The sequence below is a fragment of the Scaptodrosophila lebanonensis genome, unplaced genomic scaffold (assembly GCF_003285725.1).
Source record: "Scaptodrosophila lebanonensis strain 11010-0011.00,11010-0021.00 unplaced genomic scaffold, SlebRS2 tig00000024-arrow-pilon, whole genome shotgun sequence".
Lineage (NCBI taxonomy): Eukaryota > Metazoa > Arthropoda > Insecta > Diptera > Drosophilidae > Scaptodrosophila > Scaptodrosophila lebanonensis.
Window position 1 is genome coordinate 12,928,847 of NW_022060538.1, and position 25,187 is coordinate 12,954,033.

The 25,187-nt window shown below is 37.7% G+C and overlaps 1 protein-coding gene across 1 annotated transcript in view; it reads left to right on the forward strand.

Moving 5' to 3' along the window:
- The first annotated feature begins 468 nt into the window (after positions 1-468).
- Positions 469-25,187, forward strand: part of LOC115620194 (neural cell adhesion molecule 1) — a 49,668-nt gene continuing 24,949 nt past the window's right edge. Inside the window, exons 1-2 of the mRNA XM_030513325.1 lie at positions 469-726; positions 19,913-20,432. Of these exons, the coding sequence (XP_030369185.1) occupies positions 20,243-20,432 (190 nt within the window). The 5' untranslated portion in view covers positions 469-726; positions 19,913-20,242. The remainder of the gene's footprint in view (positions 727-19,912; positions 20,433-25,187) is intronic.

Sequence of the window (25,187 nt, forward strand, 5' to 3'; positions counted from 1 at the left end):
ATGCCAGCCAAAACACTATAAATAGTTGAAAATGCATAATGAGGTGTTGAGAATATTTGTAACCTACAACAGGCTTGTCTGGCTTTATAGGCAGTTGAACTGTTGAATTCGCCGGTTCAGGGCACAAAACTCAAGTCCTTTCCAGTTCCCACGCAACACGCAACACGCTCTCGCCGAACTGAGAGTGGTTGGAAGTTTTTCCCAGCTCGGTCGAGAATACGACGCGTGCCTGCTGGCTCAGCAACGAGCATAAACGAAGCTCGGCCGAAGCGCTTTGTGTTAAAGTTGGCAGGCGAATAGGCAATCGGCAGCCACCACTGAGGAATGGCGTTTAGTTGAAAGTGAACCCTTCGGCAGAGCTGTCATGCGTCGCGCGCGTCGCCAGTTTCTAACAGTAGCAGACAAGCAAGCAAGCAGTGACAGAAATTGTACAAGTTTGTTCTTAGAAAATGATTTGAGCGATGTTATGATAAAATGCGATTATATGGAGAGTGCAAGCGAGTGAAACTGTTCGAGCCCGTTAGACAATGGGGAATGAAATCTATTTTTAAACAAAGTGATACAAATATTTAAACTTGAATATCAAGCCATACTGCCAACAAATCGAAAAACAAATATAATAATCACATTAAGGAGTGCATTTCAAAGAGGAACCTGCAAACCTCAACCCCAACAAAAACAACAACAATTCCTACTGCGAGCGATCTTTGCTTCTGCGGAGCCAAGGTAATAAATCTTAAATGACACTGCATATATTATCGGACGCGAAGAAAATATTAGCAAGTCGTGTCTAACAAAACATACTCTTACATATGTACATACATACATACTTATATGTATGCAATGGACGATCCCCTGTGAAAATGCGAATGCGAAGACAGTTCATGTTGGTATTAACGAAATAAGCGCGTACGTGCTAGAGGGACAAACGCCGTCCAACCCAGTTGAGCGCCAACTGAGGCGGACAGACCAGACCGGCTGCCCGCCAGTGTTTACACTTGCAATAATACTTAACACCATTCAAAATACTTATACACACACACACACACACACACACACACACTACCGTAGTCGCACACAAAGAAAGCCACACGCCAAACCTCCAAAAACGGAGAAGAGCAGAGCTCGCGGTTTTCTTATTTTTTCGTGCCTGCCAAATAAATACAACTACAATAACACAAAGCCATAAAATGCCGTCGCAACAACGAACGTTTCCCACTGAAAGGCAGAGGCAGAGGCAAAGGCACACGAAATGATGATGGTACGCCTGCCATCAAAACAGTAATGCAACAAAACCAATTTTCATTGTTTTGCGGTGGATTCGAGTGAAGACTGGCTGGCTGGCTGGCTGGCTGGTCATGAAGTTCGGAGGCACCATGCCAAGACAGCGCGAAAGTATAACGAAATTTCCATCAACACACACGCATTCACATAAATACGAATGTACATAGCATATATGTAGTATATATTTTCCACATACTTACAGACATGCACGAAAAAATGGCGAAAATTGTAAATGTGCCAAAATGAAATGAAGTAGAACTCGGAACAGTATACAGTGTGTGTGTGTGTGTGTGTGTGAGGATGTGTGTGTGTGTGTGAGTGAGTGTTTGTCTGAATGTTTGAGTATTGTTGAAAATAAGGATTGAAATAAACACATTGAGCTGCATATGGATAAAGCTAAACAAAAAGAGGAAAAAAACTTTCTTTGAACGTTTTGGATTACATTTTTCCAAAGCGTCTTTCAATTGCACACAATGGAAAATATAAAATAAACAGCGAAGAAAGGGGTTTGGGAGAAATTGCTATTTCTTATTTAGTTGGTTTTTTATAGCTCTATCGTAGTAAGTACATTTAAGGAATTTGCATAGATAGATGAAAGAGGCATTTGAAGTGAAACGCAGGTCTAGACTCACATTCTTTAAAGCTTAGACATACTAAAATTTATAATAATTTAATAATAACTTGAGCACTATATTATAAAAAGAATGCTTTTTACTATTATTAGATAAAAGAATCGTTGAATTTGTGATGAAATTGCATTGTCATCTGAGCTCAGACACCTGCTCCCCGAGCTCTAGGGCTTCCAAGAGTATTACAAGACTTCCTGTGCAGGCATCTTCGGTTTCTGCAAATCTTGTCAGCTTTTGTGAAATGATAATCCTTGATAGCAGCTTCCCAGCTCCTCCCACAACCAGGACAGAATTAGACGGTTGTGTTGGCGTAGTTAAGTATCATTTGAATACATACCCGTATATAAGTAAAATGTACGTTGATACGATATTCCGAAAACCACAACATGCCCAAACAAGTGAGCATGTACAGTGAAACCTCACCTCACGACCAACTTTTGTCCGCCCAAGGGAAGTTAAGTTAAGAGATACATTTGATAGGATTTATGTAAGTACTTATGTACATATAACAATCCAATATGAAACAATGAAGATCCAAATGTATTAAATAGCTTTACATAAAAATATATATATACATATACACAAACATACAACTATATTTTGAACCTTGTTGTGGGTGTTTTTCCCTTTAAAAAAATTGTTTGAGTAAATGTACGCCATTCAGAAGTGCAGCGCTTGGCTTCAGCCATAGCTGAAAAAACTACTATTGCGATCTAGAGAGTGTTCGTCTAAGAGGTGTCCGTAAGGGAGTTTTCAAAGTATTTAGGTAATGGCAATAAACGCAAGTAAGATATACATATATTTAGCACATTATTAAGGCATTCGATTTAGTTACATTAACTAATTGCTATTTATTTTGATGTGATTCTCACTGAGCTAGTTGTCACTTGCTACAATTTATTTGCACTAATGCTTCCATTATTTCGTTAGCAAAATAGCAGTTGCTATTAAAGTCGGCTTTTAACCAGATTGCACAAGCAGGGAATTTGGCAGTGTCCGCTATCTCCGATGATTCTTATCTTTGCTACCAGTTCGTGCTTCTAGTTTCGATGAATAGAGCCGATGTAACAATGTCTGTCCGTCCGTCCGTCTGCCCGTTCGTTCGTCTGCCCGCCCGTTTCTCTGCAAGCTAGTTCCTTTGTTTTGAAGTCTTTTTGCCTGGAATCTTTGGAATTGAAATGCCCCTAGCGATAGGTAAAAGCATTTTACTATAACAAAGCAGTTGTGATGGTCTAGTAAACAAGCAGGGCCAAGCAGTTCAATTCAATCATCGTACTTCCACAATTCAACTTTAATGTTATTTAAAATAAATTATGCGAACATTTAAATAATCTAGTAAATGCTAAATTGATTCAGTTGTAAAAGCAATATTTTTCGACCAGTGTAAGCAATTAATAGGATTTTGAGAGAAGCCTATGTGTGTCGTGCATGCAATTTCTTGTCTAAGTATGTACATACTTTTTTGTTGTAGATGTGGCTCGGATTTTCTGGTACATGATATACTGCCACCTATTTGTCGACATGGTGGGCGGCTCATGGAACACATTATAAACCATCTGAGTGTGAGCAGCACGAGCTGACGTGTTTGGTTTGGTTTTCTTGGATCCTGTTCAGTCGAACAAGTGTATACATACATACATGTATTACCTAACGATGTACGCTTTCTTTTGTCTGGAATTAAGCTGTTTAAGTAATTTATAAACGCTACTCGCACAACAACAAAAGCGAGAGCAGAGAACCAGCAGAAGCAGCAGCAGCAGCAGCGGCAGATGCAGGGAGGCAATAGCAACATTATTGGATTTGTTTTTTTACACTTTGCTAGAAATCGTCTGTGCTCGCATGGGCTTCTTTTTAACAGTCTTACATATACTTGTAGTATACTAGTTGGATTGTGTTTGAGGGTTGATTTCATTTTAATTGAATGCTATCAAGAAATTAAGGTGCTCGGGCTAAACTGATTAGCTCTCCCTACATAGCCACTCATACATTCAAGTCATTTTCCTCGTATCTGTCCAATTTTCCGCTTATCGATTGACTGTGAAAAAGTTCATAGAACATTAAAGCACACACTCAGCCCGCTAACGAGCCCTTACACCGAGCCAAAGCACCATTTCCCCCCCAACCCACGCTCTTTAATTTAGACACTTTAAAGACTCTTGAGTCGTTTCGGGCTCCTCAGTTCAGCAGTTGGCTTGTTTCTTATTAGAAATGTAACGCGGTTGCGATATCTTGCACGCCAACGCCCATAAAACTCCATCTGTCTGAGCACGACTATATAAGTACATACATGCATAAGTATATACAGTATGTTTGTATATATGTACACTGGTCGGCACAATTATTTTGACGAGAAGAAAATCATACATTTTTGTCAATAACTGGTTATTGGTTTAAGATATCAAAGGAAACTTTTTTTCTCAATTCCATATTGGTATTACAAACTTAAAAATAATTCAAAGGATATATTTTTATAAGAACTTTTAAAATTATAAATCAAGGTAATTTTCATGGGTTGGCATAAGTATTTTGACAATGGATATTAACAAAAAAAACAAAGCTTAATACTAAACAAAACATAAGAAATTGATGGTAGATTAATAAAATGTATACCCGCCTTTGGCTTCGATAACTTTTTGAAGACGTCTTGGAACTGAGTCCACTAAATTTTGAAGGACCTCTAATGGTATCTCTTTCCAAAGAGAAGTGACCTCGGAAATAGTTTCTTCTTCGGTTTTATGCAAAGACGCATTTCTTTTACGTTTTACAAGAGACCACACATTCTCAATAACGTTTAAGTCCGGACTTTGTGGTGGCCAATCCAGAGTAGTAACACCAACATCGCTTAAAAATGCTCTTATCATTTTGCTTTTGTGGCATGGGGCGTTATCCTGTTGCAGGATAAATGATTCTCCAATCAGCCTGTCACCGGAAGGGAATGCGTTTTCGTTAAGGGTACTCAAATATTGTTGCTGGTTCATTGAGCCGGTGATGGGAACGAAATCACCTAACCCATTGTACGCAATGCATCCCCAGAACATGACTGAGCCTCCGCCATGGCTCACTTTTTGACATACGGGGATATTTTTTTGTCTTTGAAACTGTGGGAGCCTTACAAAAATCTTTGTTTTTGATGAATTATATTCAAAGGAGCTTTCATCTGTCCATAGAACGCTTCTCCAAAACTCTTTTGGCTTATGCAGATGCTCCTTTGCAAAAGCCAATCTTTTGAGCTTGTTCACCTTTGATATGTAAGGTATGTCCTTCGCTTTGTATGTCTTAAAATCTTCTTCTTTTAGGCGTCGCCGAACAGTACGCTCACTGATTGGAGTCTTGGTCGACTTATTCCATTGATCTGCAGCAGCTTGCGGCTTTAAATGAATATTTTTTTTAAATTCCCGCAATAGGACTCGATCTTCAATGGGTGTTGTTTTGCGGTTAGCACCTGATCTAGGCAAGTTTTTGACGTCATTGTGGGTCTTATATTTGTTAATTTGATAGTGGACTGTTTGCCGCGACAAATTATATTCATTTGCAATGTCTTTTGGTGCTACGCCGGCATTAAACTTCGCCACTATTGAGGCTCTAACAACATAACTTAATTCTGTCTTTTTTACCATTGTATCGATTACTTTTGAATCAAATTTTAATGAAAATAATGTAAAAAGGTCAACAAAAATTGTTACACCAAAGTTATTTTAGTATCACTTGATAAAACGTACGCGAAAACGGCGACAAGGTTTGGTCAAAATACTTATGCCGTGCCTGAATCCGCAGTCAACTCACATTGTCATTTGTAGAAAAAAGGTGTGAAGAGTAATAGACAAAATATTTTGCCTACATATTGTTGTTGCTATGAACTCAATATCCCGTATGAAAATTGTACCGTTATTCCTTGAAACTAAAAGCAACCAGCACCGATAGTCGTGAGTACAGTTCGTCAAAATAATTGTGCCGACCAGTGTATATACTAGTATGTACGTAGATTTTTTCGGAGCCACAAGCACCGAAAATGCGTTATTAAATTTCGTTTGTAGAGAGTACTTTGACCGCATTTTAATTAAAACTATATAGAGAGCTGCCTTCTGTTGGTAACTAAATCATTTTATATTTGAGAAAATGCAAATTTGCTTACATTATTTATAAATATTTTATGTGCTTTTAAAATAAGAGGAGCTCATTGCAATGTCTGAATATACTTTGCGCTTGATAGGAGAATTTGTTCTTCACTATTGAAATAAAGTTATGAAAATTAGAAATGAATGGCATAGCCAAAGAAGCCCTTAAATGTAAGACTGATTGGTTTGAAATGGTTGAAATATAATTTTCTTTAAATTGTATATATGTAACTACTTAAAACTCACAACTTTAATCCATAAGTTCAACATTATTGTCAGATACTTTAGCTTATAACAAAATCGAATGCTAACAAATCATATTTTTGGCATCCGCCTAAGAATTATAAACATTGTAGAAGCAATTCCCGTTCTCAATTTTTACTCTAGCCTTTTTCTGCATCGATTAGACTACAGTGAAAGCTCTCTTGGACGGACACTCACGGTCGGCCAATTTTTGTCCGCCCAAGGGGAGTGTCCGCTTAAGGGGATACTTAAATACTTTATACACCGATTAAATATTTTAGAAAAAGTGTCCGCCGAAGAGAGTGTCCGCCGAAGAGAGTGTCCGAATAAAAGAGGTGTCCACTAGGGGAGTTTTCACTGTACATAATATAAGATGATTGCAGCCTTTTTAACATGACAATTTATATGAATATGGTCCCAAATTTTTTGGATGAAAAGTCCTCCCTTTATACTTGTAGTATCCCTCGTTCCAGTATTATTAAAAAAATATTTAAAAGCTGCAAGTTTCGGTTCCAAAATGTTATTATTCACTGATACACAAGTAACATCTTAGTAGCTATTGATAGACCGCACACACTGGGTCCAGCCATTACAAACAGGGTCTGGCTAAGATTTGTAACAGTACAGTTTAAGATTTGGCAAAAAACGCTTTAAGTACTGCGTCCGCATCTAAATTATTCGGTCCGCGCCCTTCAGTTCCTTCAACTGTGTGCAACACTTCTAACTATGCTAGCATTTACAGCCATCTGCGCCTCCGTTTTAGAAGCTTCGAAAGTGATATATACTCGCATTGTGAGGACTTAAGTTCAGCACAAAAGGGCAGAAATTTCATGAATTTCATTTGAATTCGTAATTGCTTTCTGGCGTGCCTTGGCCCCATCCCGCCTCCTTGGTTCACCACCATCACCCAGAACTAAGATAGCTGCAATAGGAGCTTCGAACTCTATTCCACAGCAATGGCTGGCATTTTATTTATTTTCATTTGTACTGCGGCCGAGTTTTACTTTTGTAGTTCTTGGAGTGCTCCTCAATATGTTTCTCAAATTCAAGTGACTCGACATTTTTTAGATACTGCCTCAAGTGTGCACTAAATATTTATTATGTTGGTATTTGCCGTTGCCCAATAAATTCGCATTTAAATATTAATTTGTATACATTTTAAAGAGAGAGAGAGAGAGAGAGAGAGAGATTCGACATCCGAAACATTACAAATTCAAACCATCTCCAACAAAACCAGCTCCTTTGGCGAAGTAAAACATGCTCCTTCATTTCCAAAGGCGGTACGTCTGATGTCAAGGCGGTACGGCCTCGTAGTTGTAGCAAACTTTTTAATTAAATTTATGTTGACTTTTGTGTTCCTGCTGATTGGCTGATGTCCTGATGTTCCTTCTCATAATGTATGCCGCCTTTTCTTCCACTTTAAGAATTTGCAAAAAAAAAAAAACAAGAAAGGAATGATAGAGTCGAGCGAGCTCAACTCTAAATGCCCTCCCATCACTCCCTAAAATTGTGCATTTTAAATTAATTAATTGATTAAATAAAAATTATTCAACACATACATACATAAGTGTGAAGTACAGAATTATGTCAACAACAGCTGCAGAGCTTGGGCAGAGATTATATTTATGGCTATAACTTTCTTTCTAATTGATCCACTTGTATCATAATTAAACTTAATATACGGACATATCATCACTAACTGGATGTGACTGCCAAATTTTAGTTCAAATTTCCAAGCATTGGGTGATTTAGAGAAAATCGTTAATAGAGGGGAAGTGAGGAGGTGTATCGGAAAAAATGAACAAACTTGCCATTTCTCGAGCTTAAGGGAATCTGCATATCAAGTTTGGTTATTCTAGCTCTTATACTTTCCGAGATCCTTGCTATCATACAGACAGACGGACGGACAGACTGACATGAATAGAGGGGAAGTGAGGAGGTGTATCGGAAAAAATGAACAAACTTGCCCTTTCTCGAGCTTAGGAGAATCTGCATATCAAGTTTGGTTATTCCAGCTCTTATACTTTCCGAGATCCTTGCGTTCATACAGACAGACATGGCTATATCGACTCGTCTTGTCATCCTCATTAATAATATATATACTTTGTGGGGAGTGCCACGCCTCCTTCTGTGTGTTACATACATTCGGACAAAACTAATATACCCTTTCACCCTTTGGGTACAGGGTATAAAAAACTACATGCTTTTTGGCAACAACAGCACGAACGCTGAGTTACCATTTTTGGATATTTGTATATGTATATTATGCATATAGTATTACGATAATGAACATCTGGTTTATGCAATTGACACAGAATATAAATATATCAAAATATTTGCGACGAAATTGTTTTTATTGAACACAGCGGGCGATTGAGTTTTGTAGAAAATTAAATGCGAAAAATGAAAGCTTTAATCTGGAAAATATTAGCAGCGGCTTCAAATACTATTTGCTTGCTTTCCTTATTTTTATTTTTTTCCCTTTCCGCATGAAAAACAAAAATGGTCATTTTTGTTATTGAAGAATACAATGAAGTGCGCCTTGTTGTGCTCTTTCACTTTTCCGTTTTGTTTGTTTGTTTTCGTATAGAATTGTTGCTGCTGTTGTTGCTATTCTTGTTGTTGTTGTTGTTGTTGTGTGGTCGCCATGTTCATTGTAACTTGTATTCCATTTATTATGCTTCTTTTCTAAAGTTTTGCTGCACGTAGCTTTGCAAATATTTGCATTTAAATTGTTTTCCAGTGTATTCCAAAAATGTGGGCAACCAAGTTTCCTTATTTTTCGGCGTCGCACAGTGGTGCTGAATCCATTAAGTTGACAGCAATTTGCGTCTGAAAAGCATCTCTTGTGCTCTTCTTAAAGGTTTCTATTCTCCTTTTCACAATAGAGTTGTTTTAAATGGAAACTACTTGTTGAAAAATAACAAGATTTTTTTCCACATTTTTGAGAAACTTCACCTTTAGTTTAAAAAAAATTTCAGTAATTTGTAATATTTTGAACAGGTCTTGTTATCTCCTCCTATTGGTTGAAAACGTGGTAAGACATTTTTTTAACATTTAAGAATGTTATGAATGTTGTACAGCTATTTTTTTTTTTAAATTTAGTAATGCTATGTTTTTTGATATTTTGAACAGGTCTTGTTATCTTTTTCTTTGTCTCAATTAGTTCTTTGCGATATCAGATATCGTGATATTGCCAGCAATTGTTATCACATTAAACGCATTAAATTAATAATGATCACAAATGCAAAGCTTAAACATTTTGAAACTAATATTTGACTTGTATAGACAGAATATTTAATTTCTTCGCTCACTTTTTTTCCCCATAAAATACTTTGAACTTTGCTTCTTCGAAAGAAAATTCAACAATGCTTGATTGCCGTTAAGTTGTCCTCTCGCTGCGATATGGAGAGGGCCGCTGAGCTGACTATGGTCTACTATATATGAGTTATACTTGAAAAATTTCAATTACCAAAAAGTCATTTTCGTATCTGCTTGGCTGGCGCTGCGCAGAATATAATAAATTCGGAATTAAAGTGAGAAATGTTTCGACAAACAAAGCCAGAGCAACGGTCCCTTAAATCTCCTGAGCCTTTTAAAAAAGTTTGCCACTTCAGCGAGGACCCGCTCCGACTAACTCATTTTCTATGATACTTAATTTTTGAGCATTTGTGCGCCAGACTGTCTGAGCAGCCCCAGCAATGGGGTGTTAAACGGGTACGGGGCTGGTTCCCTACCACTTTTCTTGTGGTTGCCTAAGGTGTTAAATTGATTTAATGAGTTTTTGCACAACAAAACTTTTACGACTTAAATAAAACCAACAGCGAAGGCGTTCGAGTGCAAAATATTTCCATTTTTTTTTTGATCCACCTCAAACCCCACTATGCAGCTGCCTGTCATAATTGAAGTGAATTTGCTCGACTGCCATGTAATACGACAGCCCCAGGGCTTAATACATACATAATGCTGAAGCGTTCTATGAATTTGTAGTACAGCTTGTTAAAATAGCGAGAAACTTTTCAACATCCATTCATATACTTAGTAGTAATGCTCCCGGAGCCGTTGGCGTTGATGGCAAACCGATTTGAAATTGTATTTGGCAAGCACATACTTGATATCTGGCTGGAGGTGAGTTGCTGGTTTGCCTGGGGGGGCCGGAACATTGTTTTTAATTTGACCTTGTTTTAATTAGTTAAAATCGCTTGTGGCGCCTAAATGGAAAAGGAAGTCAAGGCAGCTCCTGCCGTTTGATGTGGCAACTATGTGCAAACTTAATTAGCTGGCCTCATATACATTACCCAAACCTCCTATTAAAGCCCAAGCATGCGCGCGTAAAAAACATTTCAGTATCTGTATCTGTACTCGTATCCTCACTCGTGGTCGTATCTCTGCTCGTCATGGCTATGTACTTATAGTGTGTGTGTGTAACGTAGCTCTGCCATTTGCATACCAAGCTGTAATTACCGAAGCACCCCGCCTGGAATGGCAACTGCTTGTAAACAGTTAAACGCTCGTTGCCGTCGCTCCTGTCGCTGTCTGTACGTCTGCACGTGAAGTGTCCTTGCTCCTTGCTTCTTGCTGTAATGAACAATAAAGGCGCAACAAACTGTCAGGTGTCCCCACCACCCACCGCCCACAACTCATCACACGCTCGAACCTCGTTGTCATTATACCAGTGTGTATGAGTTTCTGTCTGTCGAAGCCCACACTTTGTATTGTCAAATAATTGATATTATAATTTAGCCGTCGCTACCGTTTAACTTCCCACACACAACACATCCCCACAGATTAAATGTTTCTTAGACGCGTTCTGCACGCGGCAGAGGTACTACAATTTTTTCATTTCCACTCCACAATGGGCCAAATCGCAGTTATTGTTGGCATAGGTTCCAAATTGGGAGGTGTCGTCTTCAAAATTGGCGCATACAACAAAATTGATGTTGTTGGATTGTATTAATATGAACTCGATAACTAACCGACAACTAGTATTTAAGTCCGATTGTATTTAAGTCCGATAGCATTAAAGTCGTTCCGATGAATGAACCAGCGGAACTGGAGGATGAACTGTGATTGAGGACCTCGAGAGAGCAGACGTAAATTAGGGAAATCGGTAAAAATTAAGCCAATCTCAAGACAAATTAACTTAACAATGTTATTAGAAATTAATAGTAAAAAATTTGGGCGGATTGGACCACGCCCACTCCTACTCCTTCTCCATACGACTCTATCAGCCTGTGAGCAGTTTCAGTGTATTAAGTTATGATTTGTTTTGTTTTTATTAGAATAGTAATACTAATATAATTTCATAAGTACATATATGCATGCATACACAGATTTCCCCCCTCCCCTCTCTCCGTACGCTACATAATTTCGTCAATACTGTCCACCTTTTAAATTGCATTCCTAATCTATATACAATTATATAAGTATCTTTTTTTTCGAATTTCATTCAAATCGGTTAATTTTTGGAATAGTTATTTGCGAAACAATGTCACTCCAGTACTACGCAAATAAAGTTCGCACTTATTTTTTCTGCTATAGCCGCACTTAACTCAGTACCGGAAGTTTGGATGGTTACAGGCTCGATTGTAGCGTTTTCAATCCAGACCCAAAATGACCGTCAATTTCAACAATTATGTTAGAGGCAAACATATTCGAGTGCTTTTTTTTAATCTGTTTAGAGTTCGATTAATGGGCGGCGGTTTTTATTTTTTCCAATATCAACAGTGTAATATATTTATCCAAGATCTAGTTCTACTCCATAAAACACATAAAAACGCATAACAAAAACTCGAAAAATACACACAAGTAAAACAATGAACAACAACAAAAATCACATACATATATCACATTAATAGTAATATTTAAATTTTCTACATACTTGGAACAGTATTATCCATATTTAAATTTTGCTTTTAAACAAAACACAAATTTTTGCCATTTAGGTAAATATTACAAACGATTTCGCGCCAATTTCAGCAAAGTTAGAAAACCTGATACTCCTGACTTTCAAAGGCTGTCAAAAGTGTAGAATTGCCGTTAGACTTCTGTTTTTTGAATTTCATTCAGTTAATAGGTATACTTTGGAAAAAGTGTGTAGGTTTATGCCACAAAAACGGCGATTTGGACCATAGTGCACTCAGAAGTTGTTGCCATCGCAATCCTGCTTGTCTGCCAATTTAGCCTTTATACTAAAAACTGAACAATTTGTGCCGCCCTGACTCGTTAAGTGTTTTACGCACAAATGCCAAAATATTCTCTCTAACTTAATTAAAGTCAGCTTTTCTGTGGAACTCTTTGGCAGGACTTCCAAATGTTGTCAAGTCGATAGGTTAGAGACTCCAATCTTTGGCAACTTCAACGGGCTCTGGGACCTAATGGACGAGTGTACGTATTGCGGGAGCTAACTTCCTTTATTTTATTGGTAAATCAATAAAAATAACTTTTGAGCTCCTGCAGGACACACATAACATAACATATAGTATAGTATGGGGCGACATACGAGTACGCAGGCACCCCAAAAACCAAACACTCGGTATTCCTCGATACATATAGGCCATTCAAACATGGAATGCATTTACAGAAACAATTTGTACGCACTTAGGCAGACATCGTTAAAGGCCGTAGGACATAGAGCCATCAATAACATTAATAACAAAAGGATAGGCAGGCAGCTCCGGCGATAGAAAAACTTTTTCAATAAGCTACGGAGAGCACAAAGCCCGTATCGGCAAATGGCCGTGCATTTATAAAAATAAGGAAAACCAAAGTATAAGTATGCGGAAGAAAAATTGTAATTGGATATTAAAACACTTTGCCGTTTAATGTGGTAATTACGAGAAGGAATTCCAAGAAAAGGAAAAGGACATGACATGCAAGACAATTCCGCGCTATATAGAACTATAAAAGGACTATTATACTTGTACATACCCTTTGCTGATATCGATACAAATTATTTACGATTGTTTCTTGATTCCCTCCATGATAAAATCCAGCCTGTTTATAGTTTTGAAATGCAAGAGTTAGAGCCTTCAGTTTTTGAAATCATGTTACCCGACACACAAGCATAGTGGATTGCATTCCATCCACATCACATCTTAATACACTTTCAGGAAAGTTATAGCCGGAAATCCAATCTGTGGCAGCAGCTATTGTTTCTGTAATTCAACTTGTTGCCGTGTTCGCATTTACATATCCATCTAAAGCTCGTCTCAGCAGTCGATTATCCAACCGGTAGCAACCATTTGTAGCCATTCTGACTTGTCCTGTCCTGTCCTGTGTCGACACTTTAATGACAGTTGCTTGACACACTGTTTGTTAATGTCCGTACAGTTCGTGCTAATCAATAAATTAAATTGTGCTGCCATTGAAGTTGTTTGTGTGCTGTTAGCAAGAAATGTTTCCCTTAAACTAACTAGTGCAAGAGGAATTTAGACATTTTTCGGATTAACAAGCTGGAATATTGTAGCCTTAAATAGCGAGGAGCCTTAAATAAAGGAGCAATGAACAACTTACCTGCCATTACGTTACACGCAACAGGAGTTAAATCACAAATTATGCTATATGCTATCTATATACTAAAAACTATACTACTTTGTACTAGTAAAAGCGTTAAAGCGGGGGATAAGATTCATATATTCATATATCTGGAGCTCCTAATATTAAAGGAACTAATCAGTTTCCCAATCCACCAATTATAATAGGTATAACTATAAAAAATTACATTACAATTACTGCTCCTGGATGTCCTAATTCTGGTCGAATTTAAATTCTTAAAGAAGTACTAACTATTCCTGCTCCAACACTGAAAATAAAATATAAAGTTCCAATATCTTCATGATTTGTTGAAAATCGGATATAGGGATATCCAAGTTACTATTTTAAAACGTTGGTCTATCTGGAAAGAGAGTGGCTCCTAGTCTCCTATTCCCATTTAAACCATGCACTCTGGTCGAAATCGCTATTTTTCTGGCATAAATTTAAAACTTTTGTGAAAACAAATTCTTATTTTGATATTATTTTCGTAAAACACATAACCTAACAACAATCAAAACATAAATATTTTTGATCGTTATGCAACACTGTAATATTGATAGCACTTCAAAGTCAGTTGTTCGATCTGCAAGGCGTTTTGGTAAAAAAGGCGCGAAACTTTTTATCAATTTCTTAATTATGTAAAATAAGTAAATGTTAATAATGGAAATTAAAGGCCCGGGTATGGAGAGTTTATACAAAAATAAAATAATTTGTTCGAATTTGTTAATTTGTTTTTTGTGTTGTTCATATTTGTATAAAACTTAACCAAACTTAACCCGTTTAATAGCTGAGATTCAATTCTGCTCAATATTTGGATGCTGACGCGGTTTCCAGCTGGATATTTGAGCAACTGAAGAAATGTAGCTTAAGCCAAGAGAAAAGAAGTTAATATGAATTACATCCTGAGCAATTTACCAAAATGTGTTAGAAATATACGAACCTATCTCTAGGCGAGCACCAAGAATTTTATGCAAAATGGCAATATTTCAAGTTTGAGTTTTGAGTTTTGCATTGGTTTGTTTTCTTTAAATTTATTATATAGTATTATTTGTAAGTTAAAGCACAAATAATCATAAATATATTAGTTTGAAAAACAAGTGACAACATCTGTGTCTTATATGGGCGGTAGGAGTGGTCGTGGTCGTGGTCAAATCGGTCCAAAATTTAACACAGTTCTTACACATGTCATTACACGTACAAGTACCAGTACCAAATTCCAGTCTCTAACTTCGTCTCTCTAACTTCATTTTTCGAATTTACGCCAAAGAGTCGGCTGGTCAAATGTGCCATGATCGGGGGACAAGCTAATTCCTTCAGCAATTCAATTCTCATCCCATCTAACTTACTTATACTTGTACTTAGCATTTATTTTGGCTATTAAGGTGTAATGCTTACAGCATTAATGCAACGACATTTAACCGCAACACCGCAGAGCCGAGTCCAATGAAAGGAAAACAGATGTAATGGCTGCTGTTTGGATGTATTCCATTTCCTGTCACTCAATGCCAATGAACATATTTTATTAATGTTGCTCACGCACTTAATGGTTAAGTGAATGCTGACCACCACCCAGCCAGATCATTTCTGAACACATACAAGTAAATGGAGATGAGGGCGGGCGAAAACCCAATTGAATAAGTCAACGAAGCGAAAGCAAGTGTTGTACTGTATTACAACAACAACCCTCCAGCTAAAGCCTCCTTTCGAACCGAATAAATGGTCAATCGTCTGTAATGAAATAACATCATCATTCGCTCCCATCCATAACTTGACAGACAATAAAAAATACTTGAAAATAAATAGCTATGAAGAGACATATACAAATTAAATGAACCAGCCTCTATCTTATGTTTTGTGTAAGTTTCTGGGCCTAACATCTAATTAATTTTTGCTTTTCCAATACGTAAAAAATAATGTTGACGCCAAAAGCTTAAGTGAACCTCAAATGATATACATATATGCTTTGTGAAGCAACTATCTTTCACTCCATTAATTATATACTTGTACATATATTCTTTATTGTATTGGCAAGCTAATTTCCGGCTCTCCTCATCTCTAGGCAGCAAGGGAATATTTTATTTTACTTTTTTATCAATTATTTAATTATTATTTTATATTTTAATTGAGTTAAGTGCTCATACTGTGATGTATTTGTATTTATTGCATCTGCCAGTGGTCCCATCATATCCTTTAGAATTTCACTCGAAACACACCTGCTCTTATTGTGTTTGGCTTCGTCTGCAAAGCATTTACGCCTGTCAACATGCATAAGCCTGTCAAATGCATAAAGATTTCTTATAGCATGTTGAAAAATCTGAGCACGCGCCACTGTCTTTGAGGCGAAATAAAGCAGGTTAATACTAGCAATCAATATTCCCAATAACATATTATTATTGCCAATGTTGGTTCATCCGTATTCTTGTATTCTTGCAGTTGTGGTTGTGGTTGTGAGTGTGGCTGTGGTGGTGGTGGCTGTGGTGGTGGTGGCTGTGGCTGTGGCAGTAGCTATTGCTGTGGTTGCTGTTCTTGCTGTTGTTGTTATTTTTCAGTTTGGCTTTGTTTGCACATGTTACGCAGAGAGCCATTTGCTATCCGGCGTACTCCCCCGGTTGACGCAATGACAACTGACACAGACAGAAATATTACTAATACGCCAAGGAATCCTTTCGTTTAGCTATTTTCCTATTTTCTGTTATATTTTATGCGTGCTATCCGTATGTAGTATGCGATGCATATTATTTTTTTATGTCGTGCAAGGATTTTCATTCAATCCGGTATTGTGCTGTGCTGTCGATTCTGCTCCGCTTTATGGCGGAGTCAACATTCCTTTGTTGGACACACTCACACACACATATATGGGTATGTCCTGTCGTAAGATGGCGCTGTTTTTATAACTATCCCTGTCACATTTTTTATTCGTTTGTTGTTTTGATAAAGCAACATGTACTCTCTATCTTTATTTATCTAAACCTTTAAACCTCATGCGCTTTGCACTCCTTTGGGATGCTCAAAGGTCCTGCGACCCAAAGATATTTACACTTCATAAGAATTTATCTTCAATTTGCAAACGAAGAATTAAGAATCTGGTACACAGCATTTGTGGTCCTGGTTTAACTCCCCATTTAAGTTGGTAATCAAAGAATAAATAAATCAATATTAAAATTAAACGGAGTTTCGAGCTTGTCGGCAACTTTTTTAGCAGCAGGAACATGGACATATTAACGAATAACAAGGAATATATTTAGGTTCCAATTTCCCTCTAAGGCTTTACTTACAATGCAAGCTTGTTTTCATTTTTGTCCTTAAATTATTTATACATTATTATTGAATATGAAGTATAATCATATGATATTTCCCACTAAAGAGAGGGCAGAACGACTCTTTTGTTATTTGGTGTCGTGAAGACTTTCCTCTCGGCAGAACTCCCTCTAAATTCTATCAGAATTATCCTCTATACTTATCTCCGGCGAAATCTCTGACCACTTTGGCTGTGAGTCGGGACATAGCAGGCCGAAATGGAAATCAAATTTTCCCCCCACCGGGTTGCAGATTTTCCGTTTTTTTCCTTTTTTCTCTTTCTGTCTCTTTCTCTCTTTCTGCCTTACTTCACCTAGATAGCTCCTAAATAGAATTCAGTTTTCTCCTCTACTATCTATTTTGATTTTTGTAGTATAGGTCTAAGTGCCGGCCAAATGGTAAATAAAACTCTCCCAACGTGTTGGAGGCATTAATAGACATTACTGAATAGTTAATAACTATTATGGATTAATGAGGCTTTCTTATTGGTTTATGTTTAAATTAGAACTTAAAATTAGTAAACTGCATTGGCAGCATCACTGATACATTAAATAAACAAATAAAATAAACACAATATTATATGCTCAGTTCTTTAACGATTCAGACCTTAAGTCTTAACTTCAAGCAAGCCATTCCTGAGATAGAACCGAAAACCATTACTAAGGTCTACGAAAACTAGGCGGTCAATTAAATTAAAACATGTTTCATAACTAATGGGAATGTTTGCTTTTCCGAAAAAATAATAATATCTAAAAAATATATATTTTATTTAAAAAACCTTTATATAAGCCGGACTTGTATAAGTTTCAACCATCAGATTATTCGAATATTCATAAATATGTGTTACAAGTATTATGATTTCTAGGTTCTACAAGTATTTTATCTGATAACATCTGGAATTGGAAGGCGTTTTTGCCTTTCTTTTGAATTTTTAAAAAGAAACCACTTTATGAACCCTTCGTATTAGCCTGGTTTGTAAAAATCTGAAGCAAAAGGTTCCACCATCTGGTTATTCGAATGTACAATCAGTATTGTAAATGTAATTAAAATGCAAGTATTTTTTAAAAGCACCTTAAACATAAAAGCTTGTCTGTACATACCTATATAGTGCTATATGTATTCGAGTCTGCTGCCAATTCAAGCTGCCTGTACACATCGAACTCGAGGCAAGTGTTCAACTTGAACTTTGTGAGTCCTGAATTCAGAATTCAGAGTTCAGTTCAAACTTGGCCATTGTACAAGTAGTGTGCAAAGTTAGCAATATTTTGCCTCCTTATAAATCAATCTGTTGACAATGTGTGGTGTTTGGAAAGCTGTCAATGCCGTCATGCGCGCACTTTTGGCTTTGGCCTAGAATTGGCAATATTGGGAGCACAGACATCAACGCCTTCAACTTAAATGCCTAGTAACTCATACATCGAAAGAAATAAATTAAATGTTTTTTATATTTAGAACAAAATGTATGCTTGCAAAAAGAGTCTTATTTCATAAAAAGTCGACGGGCTAGTTACAAACTTGATTGGCATCGAGGAATGCGGAGCCGCTTTTAACGATTGTATCTACATATAAGTATGTATAGTGTGTTAGCATATTTGCATATAAAAGAAATTGAAGGGCAAAACACATAAAACAGATAGCCTTGGCAGACAATTGGAGGCGGCTAATGCCGTAGCCAAAACCAGCAGAAGCGACAACAACATAAAATGACGTCGACGGTTGCCAACCTGCCGCTCTGGTGCTATCATTTTGTTGCCTTTTTATATGTATGTGTGTGTGGTGGGGGTCCTTATTTACTACCATTGGCCGCCTACATGATAAAATCCTTTTGGGGGCACCAGCAATGTTGGCAAAACACATAAAACACCTCCAGGCCGTACGAAAGTAGTATTTTGAGAGTGTGGCAACCGCTTTTTGAGTAATTATATTGCTGGCGCAGATTTGCAGCAAATTGTTTCACTGCCTTTTGCCATTGCGGCGTTTACTACACAGCACCTAGATAGATACAAATATTTATTGTTCCTCGAGGACGTGGGGCACGGCCATAGAACATAGAAATTGCTGGCAGTATACGAGTATGTCTAATGGCCAAGCGTGGACAAGTAGACTTATCGCTGATAATAATGAATATGACATTAAATTATTGCCGGGTAAGTGAACCATACAAATGAGTTGCTCGTGCATGACTTTTATCCCATTTCGGGGTCAAATTTTCCGATAATCACTTTCGCCATTAAAGCAAACTCCATCTAAAGTGTATTTAAACTCTTCCGATGGAATACTATCGGCCAGACATTTATTTCTATAAGTAGCTTAAAAAGTATGTCGAAACTAAAGCAACTATCGCCCCTTTAGTACAGCATGGAAGGGCATATAAGTTTCGAACATGCACACTCGATTTCTCTACCATTCTTTATTATGAGTCATTGGCTTCTAAGTCTCCTGCTTGGACAGACTGCAGATTATTAAAATTATGGAAAACTTTGCCATTAAAAATGTATGCCCTGCGAAAGTATACGACTACCTTGGTCATGGGCTTTGTGGCTGCATAAGAGATTTGTATTTGGCTTTGGATTTGGATTTCGAGTGCCTTCTGCTCGGCTGGGTGTGTTGCGGCAATGTGCCAGACTTTTGTGTACAAGAACTTCAAATAGAAATTTTAATAATTTAGCTTGAGTTGCTTAATTGTGCGAGTACGTCGAGTATTGCAGACACAGTTAAGGTCATAAAATCTAGTTATGGTTCATGTTAAGACATCGCTCGTAAAATTGTGTAACTTATACTAACTAACGCTTTTCATGTATTTTTCAGACTACTACGAATACTAGAACAGTTTAAAGCGCAGCTCAGAACTAAGTAAATAGAAAACATTGCAACGAAGCAAACAATTTAACCAATTTAATGTGTTTAAGACCAATAGCATAAATTTAAAAAACAAAAAGGACCATCGTTCGTGGCCGTGTAAGCAAATGAGAATAGTCAAATGTTGTGCGATTAAAAAAGATTGTCTGCACAAAGTATTTCTATTTAAAACTGCCACAAAATAAAAGAGAATTAAGGAACGTAGACGCATCGCAGCCCACGAACAGCCCAGTCCCGGCCAATGCCTCCCAAACCTACCCCACTGGAGTAAGCAAAACAATGGAAATTATTTTGTGTAGCATACGTCACAGCATCGCAGCTGAAGCACCCAGTTCTGCTGGCGTTGCCACCTCGCCAAGCCGTCACAGGCGCACGTCGCTGAAAATGAATTGCCCCATTTTGATTCTAATTAGCCTCGGATGGCTGCTGCACGCGCCCTGTAACGCGGAGGCCGCCATTTCAAATCGAGGTAAGTGATTCGTTCTTTTTGTAGTCACGTTTATTTCTACTCTACTTCACTACCATTCCGTGCCAGAGCCCGTGCCTGTGCCAGTGCTCGTGCCCGTGCCTGATCCCGAGCTATGCCATGCAACGGGGCTCTGGCTAAAATGTGCATTTAACATGCGGTATATTCTTGTATTTATTTCTGCATCGTTTCGTTGTTTTGCTGTTTCGCTATTTCGGTTTTTCATTTAGCATAGCCAAAGCACTCAGCATAAGTTGTTTTTACATAATAGGGAGAGCGAAGCGCGCTCAAAAAATACACTTCCCGTTATTCTGGCGTTATTTTTAATGCCTATGTAACGCCGCATAAATCCCGGCGCCATGGCCCCGAAGCACGTGGCAGTGTTTAATGCTAAGCCTGTCTGTGTTGGACCGCATGGCGGGTATTAAATGCATAAGAGCAAAAAATTAAAAACTCGCATCATATAGAAAAGGACCTGGAAAAAATTAGCGGTCTGGTGGTAGCTAAGCTTTTTTTTTCAGACTACTACTCACTACTAAATATGCAGAGTGTGCGAGTGTGTCGCCGTTAGCAACAAAAAAAAAAAAGAAGACCGCAGCATTTCCAGATGACTTAAATAAATGTTTCTAAAATTTATCAAATTAAAATTTTAATATCCCACACATACTAAGCATATACACAGAAATGAAAAGCTCTTACACATCAAATTGATGTTCTTTAGGTGTCTAAAAGAATGTCTGAACTGATATAAAATTCCAACTCTTGTCTATATATGTATGTATGTAGTTCAATGGGCGAACTGGGGAGCTGGCCGACCTGCACAATACATATATTATTATGGGAGCAGTGTTGCGTTTGTATGACAATCCGGCAATAAAATGCTCCGAATTGTTGCCATGCAACGGAACCAACTTTAATAGATATGGCCTTAAAAGGATGTGAATAATAATAAAAACACACACAGAAAACAAGAGAGGCAATTACAGGCGAGCAAGCACGACACTCAAATACCCTGTAATCAAAATAGAAAAAATCCTATGTTATATGCGTTTTTAGAAGAAGAATAGATTGTTTCGCAAATTTTCATTACAGGTTGAAAACTAAAGTTAAACTTCATTAAGAACTGTATCAAAAAAAAAAAAAAAATCCTCCGCTGTGTTATATGGATTATTAGAAGAAGCATTGATTGTTTCCCAAATAACTTTTTTGGGGTTTAAGCGATGAATTAAATTTTAATTACAGGTTGAAAATTAAAGTTAAACTTCATTAAGAACTGTATCAAAAAAAAAAAAAAAATCCTCCGCTGTGTTATATGGATTATTAGAAGAAGAAGAAGCATTGATTGTTTCCCACATAACTTTTCTTGGGTTTAAGCGATTAAGTACACTTGGGAATTAAATGTTGGGAATTAAATTTAAGCTTAATTAAGCACAATGGAAGGGGGAACTATAAAAAATATGAAATGAAATCAACGTGTGTTTTCGAAGAGCTCGGAAAGTCCACAACTTAGCTCAAACGTATATGTAGTATATAGTTAATGGAATCGAAAATGCTTCCCTCTGCCTGTTACACGCCTTGTGGAAATCTAAAATATCCTTCGGGTAAAGGGTATTAAACGTAAGCCTGTCGCCACATATAGTATATAGTATATCTAAATGGCAGCCATTGGAGCATACTCGTATGCATGCTTTTGTCGCTGATCATAAATTTTTGTGTTCACGGTCCACACGACGTGTGACCGTTACCTTTTTTCCACTGTGCGTGTTCCCTTTTTCTCGTGTTTATTCGTGGCATAAGAAAGCGAAATAAAATGAAACAATTGACATCGATAAGGGAGAAAAAAGGTGAGTCGCATGGAGAAGTACAAGTATTGGAGAAATAGCAAATTGACATCGCCTCTCCCCCTGCAGGGCCCATCCAACTCACTCCACTATACTCGTATAGCTCAAGCGGCGAAGACAAATGTTTATTGAGCTACATGAGCCATAAACAGACGCGACCATACACCCGCACAGAAAGCGTCTCAGCCCAGCTTATAGTATGTACGCTGCCTCCCCAGTATCAGTAACGCTGTGGAACTTAAACTTAGAAAAGAAAAAAAGAAGAGAAAATCGCATTGCTTTCTTTCTGGGGCAGGATTTTTGTTATTCGGTGAAGCTGCCACCCATTGTTTGGCAACCATTTTTTATATTCCCTCCTTGATGCGACTTTATAAACCGAAAACGTTGTCTCATAAAACGAAACACAGTCAACAGATTTTTTGTTTGCCTCAGGCCCTAGACAACACCGGGGTGCCAATTTGGGTTTGGCAACCACTTCCACTTTGCATATCTCTCAGTTTTGTTTGGCATTTTTAGTGATTTCACTTAAATTTTCATAACAACATTTGCGGAGTGTGTGGATGCTGCAAGCTGCATTTTGGATTAGCATGGCACATGCATTCTTCAACTACAATGGCAGGCCGTTGGAGAGGGTGGAGCCAAGGCAGGCAGGCAGGCAGGCAGGCAGGCAGGCAGGAACGTATTCCAGCTGTCATATATTTTTTAAAAGATTTTTACAGATTTTTGCTCGCAGCTGTAACCGCATTTTACATGCTTTGCTGCTCGCTTTAGGATATTTTTCATAGGTTTAGTTTTGCACCACACCTCCCAGCACCAGCACCACCTCCCACCACCAGCACCACCACCACCTCCCACGCACGCATGTGTCCATGAGTGTGCATTCTGCATGTACCATGTCGCTGGACTTATGTACGAGTATGTATGTTAGTAGTAGTATATGGCCAACACGAACTACAAACACTTTAGCATACTAGCGGCAGCAATTGGATTGACACTGGGGCGAGAGGGGCAGGAGGGGGCAGCGCGAAGAGCCAACAGCAACGTACAGGCATTTACTGTACGTGTTCTCCATTTCTCCATCTGCCGGCATGCTCCCACATTTAAGCGGCATGGAATCCTTTCGGGATGTACGAGTACATACTCGTATTTGTATGTATGTACCGAATGTATGTCAGTAATAAATTTCCATCAGTCATCGTCCTCCGTACAACGGTCCGCCAGCAGCCTCCATGTTCACGTATATACTATGTAGTATATTTATTTCTTTTTCCTTACTCTTTGTACCCAATGCTATTTTGAGAGCCGTGCAACAAATCTTGTGCCCAGCTGGTGCGCATAGTTAGTTCTGTCGCGGTTTTGTGAATACCACTTGATTTTTTGACTTTTCTCCTCGTTTTTTTTGGTCCCATATATGGAGTTTTGAAAAGGAGGCCCAAGTTGGATTAGGAGCTGCCAAGCAGTCAAGTAGAATACTTTTCATTTCCTTTGTTTCTCAGTTTTCCCCTTCAATTTACAAATTTTGGCCACCAAATGCCAATACAGTTTATTGCCACGGAAATGTTTTTTTTTTTTTTTTTTCATCACACACCTTACTCAGAGCAGCCATAACTTTAAAGTTCATCGGGGCAGGACTTTGTATATACCCGTACACAGAGAAAAACATAAGAACTTTCTGCTTGAACTAATACCGAATAGTGGCGAAAGTACGGCACGAAAACAACAGGAAAACTTTATTAATTTTTTTTCATAATACCGATATCTTTACGTTGTTAGCTTAACTTAACATTACTGTACAGTATTGAGTGTCTTCCTAGTATAGACTGTGGAGAAAGCAGTCATCTGTAACTTCCATTGCCTTCTTACTTAAACTTTCTTTTTTTGTAAACTTTTCTCTAAGTGTGACCTACTTGTACTTCTATATGCATATTCTCAACTAGTTAATAAAACGTAAAGTAACTTTTCTCGGACGCATAAATACTATATTAGATAATTATTAGTTTACCGGGTTTGCTGCTTATGCTTAGCAGCCAATAAGGGATCTCTGGTTGAACAATTTTGTGAAAACTACTTAATATGTGTCAACAGTAATTTCTTGCATTTACAATTCGTGTACTGGTCGCTTAAGAAAATAAATCTTTTTAATATGGAAACAACAACAATAAAAACAAAACGCATCAACCTGAGTTTGCTTTCTAAGCAGCCTTTCCCAGACTGAGTTTTTAATGCAAGTGACGGCATTAATGGTTTACTTACTTTCGTTTGCGGTGGCTTCTATTTCTCTGCTGGCTGCATCCAATTTTTGGTATGGTTTTGTGGTTGAGTCTACATTCCAGAGCACCTTTTACAATCAACTTTGGCTGAGCTTGCCAGGAACAGAAAAATACTCACACCGTCAACACCAAGCAAGCTTTGTTTTCCAAAAACTTTTGCCACCTATGCAAAGCACATATGTGCACCCTAAAGGTGCCCTGCAGTAGACTCTACCGCACTATGTACGGGTAAATAGAATAAACAACAAACACTCTAGTTATTATTTTGCATTAATAGTTACCTTTCGTTTGCTTAGTAGTTACGATTCGAATTGTCTTTCTTCTTTTAGTGAAATAACTTTTTTGCTGAAACAGCTCTTTAATTATCACAAAATGGCTAATAATAGGTAATAATAACCTCAAACTCCCTCATTATTGAGTTGAATTTTTCGATAGCTGTGATGGCGTAAGAAATTAAGAGTAGTCTTGAACACGATATGTCTTTGACATTAAAAGAAGAGACTCTATAACGATATACGCTAACACAATTTTTAACCTGAACCTTAACTCTTGAATTACACATAGAGCACTAATTTTCATGCACAGAACCATTATTTGTACGACAAAATATTATTTAGTTCATCACGAAGAAAGGTTCTCTTCGTCTG